This window comes from Rattus rattus, chromosome 15 (assembly GCF_011064425.1).
Source record: "Rattus rattus isolate New Zealand chromosome 15, Rrattus_CSIRO_v1, whole genome shotgun sequence".
Classification (NCBI taxonomy): Eukaryota; Metazoa; Chordata; class Mammalia; order Rodentia; family Muridae; genus Rattus; species Rattus rattus.
The window spans coordinates 56572114-56591522 of record NC_046168.1 but is presented as its reverse complement, the minus strand read 5'-3'; the positions used below and the strand labels follow the sequence as shown (position 1 = coordinate 56591522).

Here is a 19409-nt window from a genome sequence, read left to right as displayed (position 1 = left end):
GAGTTTCTCCCACGTGTTGGAGGTATACAGTTCATTCCGGACTCACACCCCAGTCTCTTCCCCTGCAGGAGTGGAGCCTGCTGGGAAATGGCTGTAGGGAGACCCTGTTTGTTTTGATTTCAGCGCAGTGTACTCTGACTGTTATCTGAGACCGAGGGTATTGTTTACTCAAAGCTTCTAATGAGAACTGAGCAGGAAAGCAGGACCCCAGGGGGAGGAGGGAGTGGGTCCTAGCAGCCTAGGAGAGAGGGAGCCAGTGTGCCTTGGGAAGGCTCTGTTCTGTGTCTTTGCTTCCCAAGGCTGAAATGAGATGAGAGTCTTGAGAGAAAGAAGGAGGACCAGGAGAGGAAGAGTCTGAAAGGAATATCACCCTCAGGATGTTGTTGGCCTGTTAGATTTTTTAAGCCCTGGGCGTGCAGGGAGGAGCCCCAGCTTCTCCCAACCACATAAAATAAGCAAGGGAAGTGGTGCTTTTCGGAAGGTTTGTCTTATTGATAACATCTCGTCTGTCTCCTCTACTGGAGGAAGTGACGACATCAGGCTGAGAGGAGTTCTTCGCCCCTCCCGAGGAACCCAGCATGACCTGGTCAGCCAACCCTGTTTCCCAAAGTCCTTCCAGTTCTAGAAAGAAGCTGGGAGAGAGCCACATTCTAGCCCTCCGCTCCCCAGAACCCCCTGGGTAACCACAGCCCCCTCAGACGGGCGGACGAGGGTCTGCTAGGGGGTAGCAGTGTGTCTTGCAAAGGGACAGCATGATAGAACAAGACCGTAAAAAGGGAGAAAGGGGGTTGGGGGTGGGGCGGGGTGGAGGCCGCCACATGAAAGGGCATTTGTTTTGAATTTCAGCCCTTGGTTTACTAATTCCCAAGGCTTCGGGTTGGAACTCTTTCTTCTTTCTGTACGCAGTTGGAGCCGTGTATGTAGTAACAGTGTTTGGGATGGGGTTGTAGGAAGACCCTTTTTTGGGGGCTGATGCCAATGGTTCCGGGGGTATCTAGAGTGGAGGTGAACAAGCACAGAGAGAACCCATGCTCTTTGTCCTGTGAATGCCCTCAAAGGGTTTCATGAGCTTGGGCAGAGAAGGTTTTATAACTTCTGGAAGGCCAAGCCTCCTTTTTACAGAGGTGCCCTGTGTGTGTGTGTGTGTGTGTGTGTGTGTGTGTGTGTGCAGATGTGTACGCTTTGAGTAGGTTGAGCTCTTAGGAGTGGCTGAATGAGGCAGGAGGAGATGGGAAGGGACTCTTGTAGAGGACGTCGGGGTGAGGCAGGGCTAGAGCAGGTCGGGCATCAATCAAGGTGGGGGGTAGTGACACCCCCCTGAAATAACCTCTGGGAGTCTCTTTCACAGGCCCTGTGTGTTGCTTTCCTTCCTGTGCAGCCCTGGCTGAGAGCAGGCTTAATGAATGGGGCTCAGTTTAGGGTGGGAGGAAGGTCGACAGTTTGAGCCAGGGCTTGATTCTCTTGGCAAGGGAAGAAGAGAAAGAGAAAGCGGCCGAATGTGAAAATGTGGTGCCTTGGAGATGGGGGTGGGGTGCGCTCAAAGGCCCGGCCCCTCCTGAAATGCAGGGGTGACTCCAAGGCTGGCCCTTCCCTTTCCTGCGCCCTTGCACAGGGCCAGCTAGAGGAAGGGGAGTGGGCGGGGACGAGTCCTGGGAGCAGCACCCTGGCTTCAGGTTGGAATTCCAGCTTTGCAGTGTGCAGGGAGGGCGGGGGGTGGGGTTGGTGTGTGGGGGGGTGACAGGCCAGGTCCTTGGGGACCTGCAGTGAAACACACCCCACCCTCGCAAGTTTCCTCAGTCTGGGAAAAGCGGGACATTTTTAGAAGGCAATAATTTGGTTCCAGGAGGTTGTACTTTCATTTCTGACAGCCGGCTCTCTGAGACAGATGGGTTGCTCTGTACAGGCTTGCGAGCCTGTGTGCTCACGCGCCGCAGACAGACAGACAGACAGACAGACAGACAAGCTCATGTGTTGACACTTGAGCAGAGAGATGCCACGCCTGCAGGCGGGGTCTGAGAGAATTCGGGGTCCTGCTCTGGTGAGGTGGACCTTACATGAGGTTGTATACTGTGTGGGGACCAATGTTTGTATTGATTCGGAGCCTGGGTTTAGCTTTGTCTCTGGACACTGATGTCTTTTTGGAAGGCATGCAAGTGCAGGTCAGGCTATTGCTGCTTCCACCTGGATGAGTCAGGGAGACCCACCTTGGCAAGAGCGGTCATGGCTGGAAAACTCTAGAACTCATGGAGGAAGCGAGGACATCCGCCTCAGCCCTCTGCCTGGGAAGAACTGCTCTCAGCTCAGCATCTTTGAAGTCACCATCTAGAGAGTTTGAGGAAAGGAGGAATTCCTACTGACAGGGTGGGGGCGGAGTTGAGGGATGGGCACTGGGGACTTGGAGCTTGCAGGATTCTTGGGAGCATTGAAGAAACCGCAGCTCTTGTCTATGCAGTCGTGTTTATGTGGATGGGCAGGGGATTATGAAGGGCTAGTTCCTCTGCTTGAGGTCTTAGCTTCTGGTGTCCAGGTTTGGGGTGGACAGGCTTTGAGTCAGTACCAAGTCAACTACAAGGACAGGTCTGTCTCCTCTTCGCTCCCTGCTGGCGTTTGCCATAGTGTCTTGAGAGCCTTCAAAATGCATATACATTCTGAAACGCTGCCCCGGCTCAGTCCACAGCGACGCGGGTTCAAACCAAGCAGCTCTCAGGGAAGATGGCTACATTCTGATCTAAGAAAGCCATTCCGCTAAATGTGAAGCAGTTTTTACTGTCTGGCATGAAATTGTGAGACTAAACTAGGGAGTCTGGGCCTTAGGACGTGCTATGTTTCCAGTGTCTCTTCTTCGTGCCTGGGAACAGGTAACCTCTAGTTTGACTGTGGTTGCCAATGTACTTGGAAGTGAGGGTGGGTCGGTCACACAGTAAGCTCACAGCTGTTAGAAAGGACAGGCTTGGGGGTGACCACCTGTTCCCTCCAGGTCTCTGAGAAATGACCGTCTGGAGCTCCCAGAATACAGTCTGCATCTCTTGAAACCAAGTCAGCCTGATGGCTCTAGGCTAGGGAGGCTCACCTGATGCACACCCACGCCCTGGTGTAGACCAGTCCTGGGCAGCATGGGGCTGTTGGCTGGCCTCTTCTGTAGGGCCTGAGGTCATGGGCCCCGCCCCTGGAGAATGACTCCCTGATAAACCTCTTTTGTCCTGGAAAGAATGAGGTAGTCAGGCAGGGGTTAAATGCTGGGTGACAGCATTTAAAAATCTCTGGAGCACATTTAGGCTGCTCTGCCGGCTAGACTAGATGGCTGCTGCCTCTGCATCCTGTCCCCAGGCAGAACCCAAGTCAGGCCAGCGGAGGGGAGGGGGGGAGGGGCCAAGAAGGCCAGGCTAGGGTGGCAGTTGGCTTTGGCTGTGGTCCTGCAAACAGCTCCCCGCACCCCACCCCAACTCCCATTTAGTTAGGCCTCTTAGAGCCCGCCGGAGACTGCTCAGACTTTGAGAGTTTCGAGGGCCAGCAGCAGAGAAAGGGAGACCCTGTCCTAGGTTCATGACAGGGTTTGGCCTCCTTTGCCTCTTTCCATATTAGCTCCATAATAATAATTCTTTATATGGTGTATCGTACGATAACGGCAGGGTGTTTCTCTCTTCTTCCTTAAAGTGCTTAAGGATAAGTGTTGACCCCTTGAGCACAGCGAGCTCCCCCCCCCACACACACACACTGTGCTCTAACACCCCACTCCACCAAGCTAAAGCCCTTCCTCTAGGTTGGTCTTTTTTTTTTTTTTTTTTTTTCCTTCTTTTTGTGCTTTGAACTTTGAGCTGAGTGACACTTAAAATAATCCCTGCCCTTGGGAGGCAGAAGCAGTCAGGTCTCTCGAGTTTGGGGCCAGCCTGGTCTACATAGTGGATTCCAGTCTTGTCAGGGCGACATGGGGAGTCCCTATCTCAAAGGAAAAAAAAGAAAGAATTCTTTTAATATTTTAAATATATTCATTTTTAATATTTTAAAGTATTAGACAGCTAATATGACAAAATAGGATACTGTTTTTAGTCCCAAACACCCTGTTGTACAAGCTTGTTTTTTTTTTGGTGTTGTTCCTGGCTCCCCCAAAAAAGGATTCTCCAAGGCAGTCATTTGGAAGGAGAATTACAGACCGTTGTGAGCCGCCACGTGGGTGCTGGGAACTGAACCCGGATCCTTGGCCAGAGCAGCCAGTGTGATCTTAACTGCTGCTGGCTATGCTGATGGCGAAATGTAGTTCTGTGACTGGACTCTGTCACGGACGGCGCACTTCACGCTACATGTGTTTCACAGCAGCTTTTACAGATGTAGCTTTTAAATGTATGTGGGAGGTTTGTCCTGTCAGGGAAGAGCAGTGACTGGTGAGGAGAGAGTTCCGGCAGGGGCCGGGTCTATTGGTAAGCTGTGCTGGCTTCTGCAGCCCCTGGAGATCTCTGGGACTATGGGTGCACGGGTGGTCCTGGCACGGGTCTCAGAGCCTAGCTTGCTGGGAGTGAACACTGCATCTCAGTGTTGAGCTTCCTTCCTTGTTTGGTTGGTTGGTTTTCGGAGGCAGAGTTTCTCTGTGTAGGCCAGGCTGGCCTCAAACTCAGAGCTCAGCCTGCCTCTGCCTCCCAAGTGCCAGGATGAGGACCACCTTTAAGGCCACCATCTTCCTCAACCTTTTCCGTTTCCACGCAAGTTGCAGAAACCTTCGGTAGAACATTTCTTTTAGTTTGTTCCCCACGTCTGACCCTTTCTGTCTGGGTTAGGAGTAGGAGGGAAGTATACTTATTCTTACTTCTCCCCAGATGTCCTTGGGGGCCTGCCTAATGTGACACAGAGCTAGAGAGGCTACAGGGGCTAGCTTCCAAAGCCCACGGTTCATGCAACATCTCTCCCTTGCTTCCCGGCAGGCAAGGTGCCCCTTTGTGGGAGTCTGAGAGAAGATACTGTAAGTGTAGCCACTGGGAGGTCACCATTGGCCTTAGCATCTTTCTCGATGAGGATTGAATGGCCCAGCCTCTGGCTGCCTGCCTACTGTCACACGGAGGCTTCCTCTTCGGGCTATTTTCAGAGGGGAAGATATTATTAACTGCTGAGGCACTGTCCTCAGTCGAGCGGCTAACACACCAAGAAAGCTCTCTCCCCTGATTTCGGTTACTCAACTTATACACGTTGGTAGGAGGTGGGTAAGCCCCTCCTTTGGCTCCTCTCCCCATGAGATCACCTTGGGGATCCCGGCCCTTGGCCCTGATCCTGGAGCAAGCTGCCACTGTGGAAGTATTGCCTGCCTACTCACTCCTAAAGGAGTAGAAAACAATACTGCGTGTGTGCCAAGATGGAGACAGGTTGTAGTGAAGTTGGGAACTGGGCAGGGAGAGGGTTGATGGAGTTTAGGACAGTCATTTAAACCAGCGATAACTTGCCAGCTAACAGGAAGAAATATCGGGACAAGACAGGAAATTGTGTCACACCTCTCTCTCTCTCTCTCTCTCTCTCTCTCTCTCTCTCTAAGAAGAACTGGGGTTGGGGGTGTTGGTTTGTGAAAAGTAGTTCAGTAGAGGAAGCTGTCGGGCATCGCCCCTCCGTCCCTGTCTGCCTTCCTCCCTTCTAGGCCCATGAGAACTTCTAGACCGTTTTCTTTAAGAAAGAGGCTGTTTGAGAACTTTCCTTTTATTATTATTATTTTTTAAAGTATTTTACCAGAAGGGTCACCTTCAGTTGAAATGTTAACTGCAGCCTTATTTCCCGGTTTACTGAAGAATCTTTTCATGACTTTTTCAGCTCCCTGCCCCAAATGGAGAGGCCAAGCAACACTTGGCTGGGAACTAATTTTGGTTTGGCTTTGGCATCCTGAACCCTGGGCCCCTCCCTGTGTCGTTAGCTCAGTTTTAACTTGCCAAAAAGAAAAAAAAAATTTTTTTTTTTGTTAAGCGTAGGTAGGAATTTACTTCACTCCTTAGCTGTCTCACAGCACTGTTGTCTTTTTGGAGAGGAAGCTGGCATGGGACAGTTTGGGCCTCCGGACTGTTAAGGGGCAGCCCATCGACGTAGCTATTTAAGTAGGTCATGTGGCCATCAGTGCCTCAGGAAGCATCCCCACCCCCACCCCAAAGGAGGGTCAGATAAGATACAGCATCCATGCGTTCATCCCTAGGGATCCAAGTCCTCTCGGATACCCTTGTTCTGGTGGCTTGGGATATGAGACAGTGCTGCCCAGAGCTGGAGAGGAGACCAGAAAGAAAGAGACTATGTGTGGCTGCCTGCTTTGCCCTCCCTCTCACCCCCCTCCCAGCTCCCCCCCCCCTTAGTGTGCTTTGTTTTGTTTTTATAACACAACAAGAGCCCTGGGGTGTGTAAAAGCATTGTTGAACACTTGCTGAGGGTAACTTGTCCAAACAGAGCAGGACGTCAGAGCAGAATGCTGTGGGCAGGTGGTGTACCCGCAGAGGTTGCCTGGCCGGCGCCTACCGTGGAAACACCTCTCAGCCTGTGCCAGCCACTGGTTGGGCATCCTCTCAGCCCAGAGCAGGGGAGTCTCTCCTTCCCTGCACAGGGTCCAAGACAAGCCTTGGCTCTCTGCTGGAGAGGCCCGTTGTCCATTCCTTCTCCCCCGGTGCGGGGGTATTTATGCTTCTTCCCTCTCCCAGGGGTGAAGCTGACTGAACGGGGCTGTTCGTTTTGGGAGAAGCCAGTGTGTCTGGCTTATTAATTTATATCAGTCGTTTCCTGAGAAGTTGTCCCGTATTAGGTCCTGGGTAGTGTGAAGGATCATGGTATAGGTCCCAGAGGATGGAGTTAGACAAAAAGCCTCCTCAAAGGCAGGGACAGCATCTTATAGAGTAGGTCGTCCCACAGAGGCTCTGCTGGGATGGCTCTCTGGGCAGTGGGACAGGCTCTTCTGTCATAAACCCTGCCTCTGCTTGTATGGAGAACTGAACCACAGCAGTTGGTGGTGGTCTTCCCGTGGTCTGGCTTCAGCCCTCGCTGCTTGTTGCCTGACTCAAGGCGAGACGCCCACTCACCTTGCAGACCCTTGGTAGCCCCTGGGGCCACAGGCTGCTAGAAATAACCAGAGAGCTGGGTTTTTAGTGAGACCACTGAGGTGGGTGGTGTATGCATGATTGGGCAGCAGCCAAGGTTTTGGCAGCTAGAGGAGAGGTAGGATATTTTCAGAGCCTACGACTGCTTCTGAGGTCTAACTCTTCTTGATTGGGTGAGGCCATGATATACCTGGGGGTTGCTGGCACCTAGCATAGCAATCTAAGAATGCGTTTATCGAGGTTCTTCATTTCTAGGCTGCTCTTGCCCTGTGGGCTCCCTGGGGGGACTACCCGAGGCTCCTGTGAGCTCTGAGGGCCCACTAATTGAATTATCCTAGTAGCTTCTCTGGTGTTCCTCCTCACCCCCCCAGGGGGCGGGGAGAAGGCTGGGGAGCTGGTTTCCCTTGGAGCCGAAAGAGAAGGGACTGGTCCCAACTCCCAATTTTTACCTCGTGGAGATGGGAACTTCTCTCAGCCAAAAGACACACAGGTAACCAGGCCAGTAACTGCTGGCTGTTGGCTCCTGTGTTGGTTAATTTCTCCATAGCCTTTTTACTCTTTAATCTGGGACCTTTGCTCAGCCGACACAAACGAATACAGAGTCAATACAGGCGGTGGCAGGTTTGCCTGTCTGCATTTTGTGGGGCTGGGTGGGGAGTTGAAATCATTGTCCCCAGCTCCTAGGATAAGTGAAGGCCATCTAAGCTGTTTATGAACTCTGCTGTGGTGTGGAGGGACTCTTGTCAGCCCAGTGGCAGGCTGCCTGTTAGACAGCACCGGCCCTCCCCTCATTAATCAGTAACCAAGAGGGAAAGGAAAAAAGTTCTCCCTGCACTGGGTGTGCCCACTGCTTGAAGATAGATTGGCCCCATCTCCAGTTCTGGGGGTATTTCCTGAAAGAGTCAGGAGTCTCTTTCTTCACTGCTCCCCTCCCCCGTATCTTTGCTGTTCCTACAGTGTAGGTCCTAGATAGAGACTGACAGGCTTGCGAGTAGGCCATATAGGAGCCATTTTTGTTTTCTCGATTTTGAGAAAGGGGCCTAGGCTTGGTCACCAAGTCCCCCTCTCACCCTTAGATCTGTGACGCTTTGACTCCTGGATTTGTGATTTGTGGGGTGGGGCAGTGCCTAGGGAGTTATCGCCAGCTTTTTTATTCTAAAATAGGGTTATGGTTCTAGATACCTCTTGGCTTGCAAACTCTTCTAAGTTTCCGGGAAAATGGGGGACCCTCCGCTCAGAGTAAAGTGCCGTGTGCTCACAGCACTGTTTCCATGTATTTCAGGGGAGCTTTGCCTCCTTTTAGTCCACAGTTTAAAAACCTGTGTTTGAGCAGGCTCACAACGATACACAGAAGCTTTGGAAAATGGGGATCCCTTCCCATCCTGTGCTGGGCATTTTGAACCCCAGGATCATCAACACAGTGCAAATGCTCTACCAGTGAGCTGTCTGTTTGCTTACCCTTTTCCTTCTGTGGTAAAATACACTTAGTTTAATCACTGATTTTTTTTTTAACTGTATATTCCACACAGAGAAAGCAGCAGGGGGTGCGGGTGGGGGACAGCTGCTAATGTACCAGCCGGATTGGAACCCCCATCATGTGAGGCCAGAAAATGTTTAGACCTGTGGAACACTCTACAGAAGGGCAACTATGCACGGTGGACTCCAGATCCCTGTGGTACCACTCTGGTTTATAAGAGGTCTCTCTGGAGCCTTGCATTCCCATGGCCTCCCACACTGGAGGGGAGGGGTTGGGGGTTAGGTCGAGGCTCAGGTCTAGGAGGTCCTGGGTGCTTTGGGGGTAAAAGGGTTGAGATGGCTGAGCAGTGAGTGTGTCCAAGCTGGGGAGATTAGATTACAGAGGCAGACAGAAGTAATGATTAACTTTTCCAGTCTGCACACTGTCTCCAGGCTGTCTCTCTGTTGTTTTTCCCCCCGTAAGTACAGTGCAGCCCTGGCCCTGGCCAGCCCTGGTCCTGGGTTGTAAAGAAAAGAGGAATGAGGGCTGGGACGGAACAGGGGAGGGAGGGAGCAGTGAGGGAGCTGGAGAGGGAGGCCTTTCTTCCATCAGCTCCTGCACTGGAATTTATTGGCTGGAATGCCGTAAATATTCAAAATGCTTTCCCGTCCAAGAGTTTTCATAATTGTTGTGGAACAAGGGGAGCCCGGGGAGGAGAGGGATGGATGCAAAGGCTGCTCCCGATTTTTTCCTGTCATCTAAAAGTTTTCTTACCCTTTAGAAAGAACTGAGCGGACAGAGAGAGTTGGAGCCGAGAGTGGGCAGCTTTGGGGGGACTGGGGTCAGCGTGGCCTGGGACTTTTTTATTAAAGCGAAGTTGAGGGCAAAAGCAGGCAAGATGGTTTTGTGTTCCATGCCTGAGGAGTTTTGCCCTCTTGGAAAACTGATTCGATTTATCCATTTATTCTAGAAGGAAGGTTTTTAAAGTTAGCACACAAAGTAATGAGTTTCATGGTGGCGTTTCTCAGGCCTGCATTGAGAGTCTCGTTGAACTTAGCGAACTTCTAGCATGCTGCTAACACACTTACTTAAAATGGTTAGTAAAAGAAGCAGAGAGGCTCCGTCTGCCAGCTTCTCGGGTGTCCGTTTGTCTGTATCCAGTGCTGGCTTTGCAGTTGACAGTCCAGGTCTGGAATTGGGAGCTCTCCAGACTATCTAAACGCGGTGGATGGGTGGGTGGGCGAGGATTGAATGGGGATGTCTTTTTTTTTGCACCTACAAGTGGACTTTGTCATAGCATTGGCCCACTTCTTACGTTTTTCTGGGGCCTGACTGGGTTCGTACCAAGACCTAAAAGTAGAAAAGCAGATAATCCTGTGTAGATCTGGGGGCTCCAGATGTTTGGTTGCCAAAATAAATAAATAAACAACAACATAAAGCCTCTCACAGGGGATGGCGACTGGAGCTGTTCTGGGGGGGTCATGGTGGGAGCTTGGTCATACGTCGTGGAGGGGGAGGGGAAGAACCTTGTAGGCGAACTCAAGAGGTAATTAGGCTGGATAGACACTCACCAGCAGCCAGAGAAGCCATTTACTGTAAATATTATGAATGGAGTTGGCTGGGTTGGGAGGCCCCACCCTTCCTCTGAGCTTCTCCGAGCTTGGGCAGAGCCGGTCTCCTCAGACGGCAGCAGCAACAGCAGCGGCAGCAGCGGCAGCCGGGTACATGTTATAATTTGCATGGCTGAACACAGGGCCACAGGAAGCCGAGTCAGCCCAACTGGCGAGACAGAAAGGAGCTTTTGATTTCTGTGTCTTCCCTCTCGGGCCCTGCTACCCTGCATTACTTCTTCTCATGGCTAAATGGTGCTCTAAGGAGAGAGAGCCCTCTGGCTAGGGGCTTCAGACTCGGGCATCATGGGTGGGGGCAGTGCCAGGGTAGCACACCTCCGAGCTAATAATCATGATTCATCATTATTTGTCTGACAGGACCGAGTTACTAATCGTCCTTCTAGACCAACAGGCTGTGTGGAAGCTTGGGGTAGTCCAGGAGGGCAGTAGGAGAGAAACTGCTGGGTGGGCCCTGGAAATAGGGTGCCAGTAAGAGGCCTGCTTTTGTGGGGGCTCCCTTCCTTCTAAAGGAGATGAGTGAGTGACAAGAGAAAACTCCTTTGGAAATAAAAGAAACAACAAAATTGGTTTAGAGGTGAACATGGCCAAGTTTTCTTTAGGCTGTTTAGTTTATGCAAGTTAACTGTAAAACCGCCCGACTCCTTCCAGAGATTTCCTTACTTTTCTAGAAGGTAGCAGCGACACTCAGACTCACCCATGACGGAACTGCCCATAGTTCAGGTCACATCTGTGCTCCACAAAGTGAGGCCAGGGGGCCCATTTTGCCCAAACTGCTTTCCGATATAATTCATAGACAGATCAGAGCGATAACTCCCAGGAAAGCAAGCGACAGAGTGACTCGATGGCAAGGAAGCTGTTGTACCTTCTCTCTCCTTGGCTTAAAGCAACTGGACCCTTACTCAGGTTCTCCCTGGGAGCAATAGGAGAGGACTTTCAGAATGAGGGATTTAGTGGCCTGGGCTAGCTCACCTTTCGCTAGCCTCCTTGCTCTTGAAGGTGACGATATACCCTGGGGCCTCGGGCGGGTATCCTGGGCCTTTCGGAACATAGAAATGCCTGCTAGGTGTTAGCGCTGACCTTGAACTATCCTGCCACCTGTGTGATTGTAGGTGTGGGTCAGCATTTTCTCAGTAGTTGAGAGGTTAGAGTCGAGACTTCTGGGTGTGTGGAGCATACTATGGGATGGGCTATCCATGGTCACTTTTGTATTAGGGTGTCATAATGACTCCAAGGCTGGCCCAGGGAGACTCTTGTTTAGGATGAATTTAAGAATCCTGCCAGAGTTGGAATGGGCCATCATTGGGGGTGGGAGAGACCTTAGGAAGGGCTCATTTAGAGATCCAGCTGGATTAGACCCAAGGATCTGACTGAGCACCCTGGCCTTGGAGGAGATCCCAACATCCTCTGACCATTCCTCCGAGTGTGGGGTGTGCGTGTGCGTGTGCGTGTGCGTGTGTGTGTGTGTGTGTGTGTGATCTTTCTCAGTGTAGGCTGAGGCTTAGCACCCTCCGTGGTGGAGAGTTAACCTGATACATTTCAGCTTTCATAGGTTAAGTTGCCCCAAAGTCCAGAGTTCTCCCAGCTGCCTTGGGACCTTCTGGAGGTTGCATTTCTACCCGTGTTCTCTCCATTATTTGTTTGCATGGCAGGGTCAAGTCAATAAACCAGGTAACTTTCCCTGTTCGCTGTGGGGTTTGATCCTTTGCCTCATGAGGAGGAGGCCGAGTGTCTTTGTAATGATGGCGGGATCCTAGACTGGGTGTTGGCCCCTCTTCTTTTCCTCCTTTGTCCTGGAATGGCTGGAGTACACTCAGTTTCTTAATGGGGAGGAGCAGGGCCGTGGTGCTGTTAACCTTTGAGATGTCTGATGTAGAAAGGGACAACGGCTGGCGGGGCTCTTGAGTGCTGAGGACTCTTGACCTGTGGCGGGCGAGGTGTGGTACTCAATGTTTGTGCTCCAGGTTGCTGGCCCAGCCTTGGTGTCCACTTGTCTGCCCTTTGTTTGCCCCTGACCTTGGTGGAAAGGCCTTTGGGAGCAGCCTTGCTCCTTAGGCTCCCTTCCTGTTTGGATTGAGAGTGCAGGAGGAGCTCACGGGCTATCACACCCTCAGGTTTTGGCAGAAAAACAACCACTTTATAATCCAAGTGCCCCACAGAGGTGAGCCCTCTCCCACTCCAGCCAGTGTCCTGGCAGTTGGGGACAATTAACCTTGTGAGTGCCAGTTCCAGTGACTCTGTCCATTCTGGCTTTCAGTTTTCTGTCACAAAAGGTCTAAATCCTGCGGCTCTCCACGGGCGCCTGCTCTGTGTGTGAACCCCATTGTTGGGTGCATCTGTGAATTCGGAATCCCGTCGTTTGTGGGCGACCTCATAGTCTTCCACGTTTCTCTTCACACCTTGAAGTTTCGGCTACCAACTTAGTGTATGATTATTTTCGTGAGGGGGAGCGCAAGGCAAGGGTGCGAGGTTGTTCATGTGGAGGTCAGAGGTCAGCCGGTTCTTTCCTTCCACCACCTGAGCTTCAGGGATCAAAGTCGGGGTGTCTGGCTGGGTTGTTGGCACTTCGACCTACTGGGCCCTCTCTACAGCCCTATAGACCTTTAAATGGTGAGATGGTAAATTCTGTACCTAATGTATGGCCTTGAGTGCTACTCACCCTGTGCTATTGAGGTCCAAAGTATGAGAGGCGTTCATGAGTCTGGTCCACAAGTGTTTGCTCCTCGGTGAGCAGGGTTCTCGCTGGTTTTTGCTCCTTGGTGTGGTCTTCCCTGTGTAGACACTGTGAAATCCTCCCTCTCTGGTTTCCCCTTACAACCCCTTCCCCTTAAAGGGAAGATTTTATGTGTTAGGAAAACGCGGAGGGGGAGCGGGGCAAACACCTTAATGGAATTTTAGATCTATTCAGCATTTTTCTGGTATTGCTTCAAAAAAAAAATCCCCACAGCTGTAATAAAAAAAATTGTGAGCAGGCATCTGATCACTGAGATTTTTACTACGTAGTTTTTCTTCTGGATGCTTGAGGATGAATGCATGCAGTTTAAACACAGGCCCCCTGTGCAGTGTCTGGGGAGGAAAAGTTGAAAAACACCGGGAAGGTTATAGAGCCGGGAGAAACTGAGGAGCGTGAGTGGGTTTGTGTCGGGAATGTGAGCAGTGAAGCCAGAGTTGGACTTCCCGTTCTCTCCTCCTCCCATTGCGGTGACCAAGACGTTGCTGGCCCTGTCCATGTGTCCTGGGAAACTCTCAGAGAGAAATACCTACCCTAACCTTTGTTGGAAGACTGTGGGATGTGGGCGCAGTTTGGGTAACGATGTTGGGTACTTCCCATAAGTGAGCCCAAGCTGTCATTATTCAGGCCAAGGGGGACCTGCGGGAGCCGCCATGGCTTGGTGCTGCTCTGGGTTCTCAGAAGGTGTGATGTCTGCTTTGGGATGTGTTCACGGAGGGCTTGCTGGAGAGGAGAGTGTGTGTGTGCTTAGAAGTAGTCTGGGCAAGAGCAAGGGGGAGGTGTAGAGCTGCCCTGTGAGCGGCTGGAGACAGGGAGGAGCAAGCAGGGGTCTCCCTGTAGTGCGTTGAGGGGACACCCACACGCTACCATTTATCTGGGCTGGGCCATTAACCTCAACAGAAAAGGGCTTTTTCCTGGGGATGTCTGGCGGCAAATTGCTGGGTAAGACCGTCTGTGTAGATGAAAGAGAAACCCAGGCAAGCTTCCCTGCGTCACTCCCTCTCTCCCCACAGGCCTCAGGCCATCCAGCCTTGCCCAGTCTGCGCTGCCCCAGAGGCTCGCCTGGCAGACAGGACCCTCACCCCTCGCTCAGGAGGCCTGGCATGGAGAGCAACTTGATCCCAGGCTCCTCCTCCCTCTTCTTCCTTCCTTCATTCCCTTCCCCCTTACCCTTGCTGTGTGGTGCCAGGTTTCAGTGGGGCTGGGCCACAAGGAACAAAGCCTTGGGAGGCCCCTCGTGAGAGTCTCCCCAACCTTCCTTCCCTTCAGCCGCTCCCCGAGTCTTCCTTTCCCCCACGGCCCGGTTTCTTGACCCAAGTTTGGGACACTTTGGGGAAGCACTCTTGTGTCTTACTTCGTTGGACTAACGTGAGGGGATGTTGGTGCGGGACCTTCGGAGCTGAGCTCCCTCTGCAAGAAAGTTCAGAGATTGCCTGTGCTCACTTTATTAGCCGTTGATGGATACTCTGCAGGAACAAGTTAATGCCTGATGACTCACCTTCTGCTCGGAGCCCTCGTCCCTCTCTTGTTTCTCGTCCTTTCTAGTGCGAGCGGGCACAGATACTCCACCATAAACACACACTCAGACACACATGCGGTTTGTGTACTGGGGGGTGTAGGTCCATGGCGGTGGGGGCAGGGGACAGTGCAGGCTTTCGATGTTTTCAGTGGCCTAGGGATTCAGGAAAGGAATCCACCACCCTGTCCTGGCATCCCCTTTGTGCATAACTGGGCGTGGATTGGGGAGGCCAGTTAGAGGGGGTGTCTGAGGTAGGGGACAGCCACTCAGGATTTGGGTGTAGGTGGCTACCTTTGTGGGTTGTACAAGTGTTCAGACTCACTCACTCGCACGTGGGACTCCGCACCGACTGCTGCTTTGAGGAAATAAAATGAGAGAGCAAGCAGCGAGCTGACTGGTTCCCAGGTCTTAACGTGCCTATAAAAGTTGGAATGGATTGATGTACCAGGCTGCCCTGGGTCACCAACAAGGCTGAGTTTTCTTGGTCCTGCCTCTGGACGGGGACAGCCCTCCTCATGTTCTGAGCCCAGAAACGACAAAGGCCTTGAGGACACACATCCCCCATGCAGCTCCATCTTCAGGGCCCTCCAGACTTACAGGGGTGGGAGAGAGGCAGGAGGCTTCTGCATCTGCCTTGATGCTCTCCCCTCCCCCCCCAACTCCTTCCCCCTCTTGCCTTCCCCCATTTTTGTTAGCAAATACAAGACTTCCGCTCTCCACCCTGCCGCCACAAACCACAGCGTTCCTGCAGCCTGGCGGGGCTGGGAGATTTATAGTCCTCAGTCTGGGGCCGGTTTTCTCTTGGCTAGAGTGATGGGAGGTAGTAGGCTGCCCATGCAGGGGGAGGGACTTTACTTTCTTCCACACCCCCCCCCCAAAGTTCACAGAACTCTTGTTTAGGAAAGCCAGGCCTCTCCAGGCTTTTGTGGGCTTGGTGGGGGGGCTTGAGGGGACAGGTAGGTGGGTAAAATGCCACAAAGGGCAGTGTGGGCTGTGCTGGGTCAAACTGGAGGAGAAGGGAACACGTCCGGGAGACAGACCGGCAGAGGGAGTACATCAATGATGGTCACGTTTCATTTAGACATGGCCTCGTCTGTCTGGGCTGGCTGTGGTCTAGGCTGATGTCCACCTGCATGTTGTAATTTGGCATTTGGCCTTGAACTAATAACCTTTTCAAAGCCTACAGGCTGCCGCCGCCCTACAGATAGAGTTGGTTTGTGTCAGGAAGATGACTTTAAAAAAAAAATAAATAGCACCCTCAGACCTCAGAGTCACCCTCATCTTTATTTGTACAGCCGACGTTCCCTGGTGAACAAGGCGTGAGAATCAGGTGACAAGCTAGTACAGAGGCTGCAAGGGTGTAGGCCACCTGGTTTCTCAGTCTGATTGGGTCAGCACCCAGTAGGCCAGCATCTATCATTCAAGTCTTAGGGGAGCGGGGAGTAGAGAAGCTGCCCTCCAGGTTCCCTCCATGGGAAGCAACTCCTAATTCTAGGCCATTTCTGAGGCCTTTGTCAATGGTCCCAAGGTCTGTGCTTCTCGGGACAAGCAGGTGCTGATGCTGTGGACTCAGATAAGAGGAGAGGGAGGATGACAGCAGTAAGCCCTGTATTTTAAAGGTGGTTCAAGGCGTCTTCCCCCCATTAGCACTACAGACCCTACAGCTAGTCCAGGCTTACCTCCCCCCACCCCACCCCCCGCTTTTGTTTTTAGACAACTTATAGAGACTACATAAGCATTGAGTTCAAATGCATACATGTGTGCCCTTTGATTCTAGAGGGAGAAAAGAACCCTGGTCTCTGTCACCACTCACCGCATCTGACATTTTGTCTTGTAGATTCCCAACTTCTTCTGGAGCCTGGGGATCGGTCACACTGGTGCGTGGTGGCATACTGGGAGGAGAAGACTCGCGTGGGGAGGCTCTACTGTGTCCAGGAGCCCTCCCTGGATATCTTCTATGATCTACCTCAGGGGAATGGCTTTTGCCTCGGACAGCTCAATTCGGACAACAAGAGTCAGCTGGTACAGAAAGTGAGGAGCAAGATCGGCTGTGGCATCCAGCTGACGAGGGAAGTGGATGGCGTGTGGGTTTACAACCGCAGCAGTTACCCCATCTTCATCAAGTCCGCCACACTGGACAACCCGGACTCCAGGACGCTGTTGGTGCACAAAGTGTTCCCTGGTTTCTCCATCAAGGCTTTTGACTATGAGAAGGCCTACAGCCTGCAGCGGCCCAATGACCACGAGTTCATGCAGCAGCCATGGACGGGCTTCACCGTGCAGATCAGCTTCGTGAAGGGCTGGGGCCAGTGCTACACCCGCCAGTTCATCAGCAGTTGCCCGTGCTGGCTGGAGGTCATCTTCAACAGCCGGTAGTCTCCCGCTGTGGGGAGGAGAGGACAGGACGGAGGGGTGAGCCGAGCAGGCCACCGTTCAAACTACTTGCTGCTAATCTTTCATGCAAAACTCTTTCGGTCGGTTTTGTTGTTTGCCATTCATTGTTGGTTCTGTTTTGTTTTGTTTTCCTTTTTTTTTTCTTCCTTCTTCTTTTTCCTCCTTTCTTGTCACTCTTGTGTCCCGTGTGTCTCATTCTTTGAGAAAATATGATGCGGATTTTTGGTTGTGTTTTTTGTTTGTTTGTTTGTTTGTTTGTTGTTGTTGTTTGTGTTTTGAGGTGGTGGTGGGTGCGGTTGGCAGGACACCCCGATACGAAAACGGGAAGCAAGAGTCAGCACTGCCAAGCGTGGTGTGCGAAAGTGGGTACCACCTTCCCCTTTGGATCAGCATTTCAGTTGTCAGTGTGTGTGTGTGAGGGGGGTGTACGTGAATGACAGATGGGGGAATGGCGTGCTTTTTTTGTGTTCTTTATGGATGTCCCCAGCTGAGAAGGCTTGCAGTTCCAAGCTGTGTGTCTCTCGCTGTGTGTCTCTCTCATGAGCCTTTTCGGACATGCTCGGTGGGGCAGAGGCTGTACCTGGGCAGACTGGCAGCAGGTGTCCCAGCAGGTGCCGAGCTCTGCTCCCGCCGAAGCTGCCCCGCCCCCGCCCCCTTCCCCACAGGACACGGGCCTATCCACAGGCTTCTGAGAAGCCAGCCTGCTAGAAGGCTGAACCAGAACCAATTGTTTTCATCCCTGTCTTACTGCCTCCTGTCACCCGCTGCCATTGTCGAAGGCTGTCTTTTTTGGCCATCTGCTCCTGGATCTCTCTCTTGAGATGGGCTTCCCAAGGGCTGCCGGGACAGCCCCAGTCACAGTATTGCTACCCCAGTACCTTCTCAGGCCCTTCCACCGGTCCCAGCCGTGGTTTTTCATCAGGTTTCTCCCAGATGTGGAAAGTCAGCTCAGCACCCCATCCCCCAGCCTGTGTGCTGAGCTCTGTAGACCAGCGAGGGGCATCAGGGAGGGACCTGCTCAGTGCCCACCCACCCCCCCTTCCCGCTGAGAAGGGTGTAGCCCCGTCATAACAAAGGTACCATCGTAGGCTGGCTCCCAGCCCTTCTCTCGGCTCATACACTCGTATGATACTCTGACACTGTTCTTGGCTCAATGAGCATGCTCACACTTTAATATAAGCTATTTTTCTAACTACAAAGGTTTAAATGAACAAGAGAGGCGTTCTCATCGGAAATTTAGCATCGTAGTGCTTTGAGAGAGGAAAGGACTCCTTAAAAGAGAAAAAAAAAGCTGAGATTTATTAAAGAAAAAAATGTATTTTATGTTATATATAAATATATTATTACTTGTAAATATAAAGACGTTTTATAAGCATCATTATTTATGTATTGTGCAATGTGTATAAACGAGAATAAAGAAAAGATGCACTTTGCTTTAATATAAACGCAAATAACATGCCAAATTAAAAAAAAAAAAGATAAACACAAGATTGGTGTTTTTTTCTATGGGTGTTATCACCTAGCTGAATGTTTTTCTAAAGGAGTTTATGTTCCATTAAACAATTTTTAAAATGTATAACTGCGTCCCTTGTTCAGATGCTTTTTCTTTGCTCGGAGGGAGGCTGGGAGGTTTATCAGTGGAGACAAAGGTGGATGAACGGGCCAGGAAATAAAGGCTTTGGGTTTAGCTCTCAGATCCGGAGGACCCCACGCCCCCCAGCTACCCTTTTGTCGGGTGTGGCCCAGGTTTTCTAATTGTATATTGGGAAGTGACTGGCGGGAGGCCCTGTCCTCAGAGGAGGGGACTGTGGCCCCAGGAAGCGTCCCATAGTGGTCAAAGGGGTGCAGCTTCCACCTCCTTACCCCTCCAGTAATAATGACTGAGTCCAGGCTTCGCTCTGTCTGTTGGGACGCTCAGGACAGACAGGTTCACCCATCCTGTGGTCCAGCTCATCCTGGGGCTCTCTGTGAGGTCCCTCGTAAGAGCTCTACCTGCATACGCTGAGCTGAGACTTCCGCCCGTGTTTTAGATTTATGTCCCACACATAGAGTACTAGGTGCCTAAGGAGGTCAGGAGAGGATGTCACATCCCCTGGGACTGGAGTGTGGGTGGGGGCTGGGAATCCAACCCAGAACCTGTAAGAGCAACAAGTGCTCTAAACGGACGGACGAGCCATCTCTCCAGCTCTTTAATACTGAAAGCTTCACTGGGTGCCAGGCGTGATGCTAATCACATAGGGGCATCTTTCTCAGGACCCTGGGCAAGAATGGAGGCTTTGGAGGGAGGGGGGCTAAGGAAGTCAGTTGGCAAGTACAATTGGCTGAGCTGTAATCCTGGGTGGCCAGAGTCCCATAATTCACTACCACCAGCATGCTCTGGATTTGGGAGGCACAGACTGAGTTCTAGAAGGAGTCTGGATTTGGATATGGAGTGTGAGTTCTGGTGGGGTGGCTGGCCGGTTAGGGAGGCTGTCAGAGCACTTAGCTGATAATTGGCTGCAGAAGTCAACATCCACTCTGTGCCCAGGGCTGTGCTGTAGACGACTGTTCCAGCCTCCCTTGAGGGTACTGTCTGGCTCTGAAGAGGGGGGCGGGTAGTTGCAGGGAGAGCAGAGTTGTGTTAGCTTTAGTGTAGCCT

At 51.9% G+C, this 19409-nt stretch overlaps 1 protein-coding gene across 2 annotated transcripts in view; it reads left to right on the top strand.

The window, feature by feature from the left end:
* Smad7 (SMAD family member 7) overlaps nt 1-18354 on the top strand; it is a 28061-nt gene extending 9707 nt beyond the window's left edge. For both annotated transcript variants that reach the window (XM_032885637.1, XM_032885638.1), the window contains exon 4: nt 16215-18354. In XM_032885637.1, the coding sequence (XP_032741528.1) occupies nt 16215-16753 (539 nt within the window). In that variant the 3' untranslated portion in view covers nt 16754-18354. The remainder of the gene's footprint in view (nt 1-16214) is intronic.
* Nucleotides 18355-19409: the final 1055 nt, after the last annotated feature.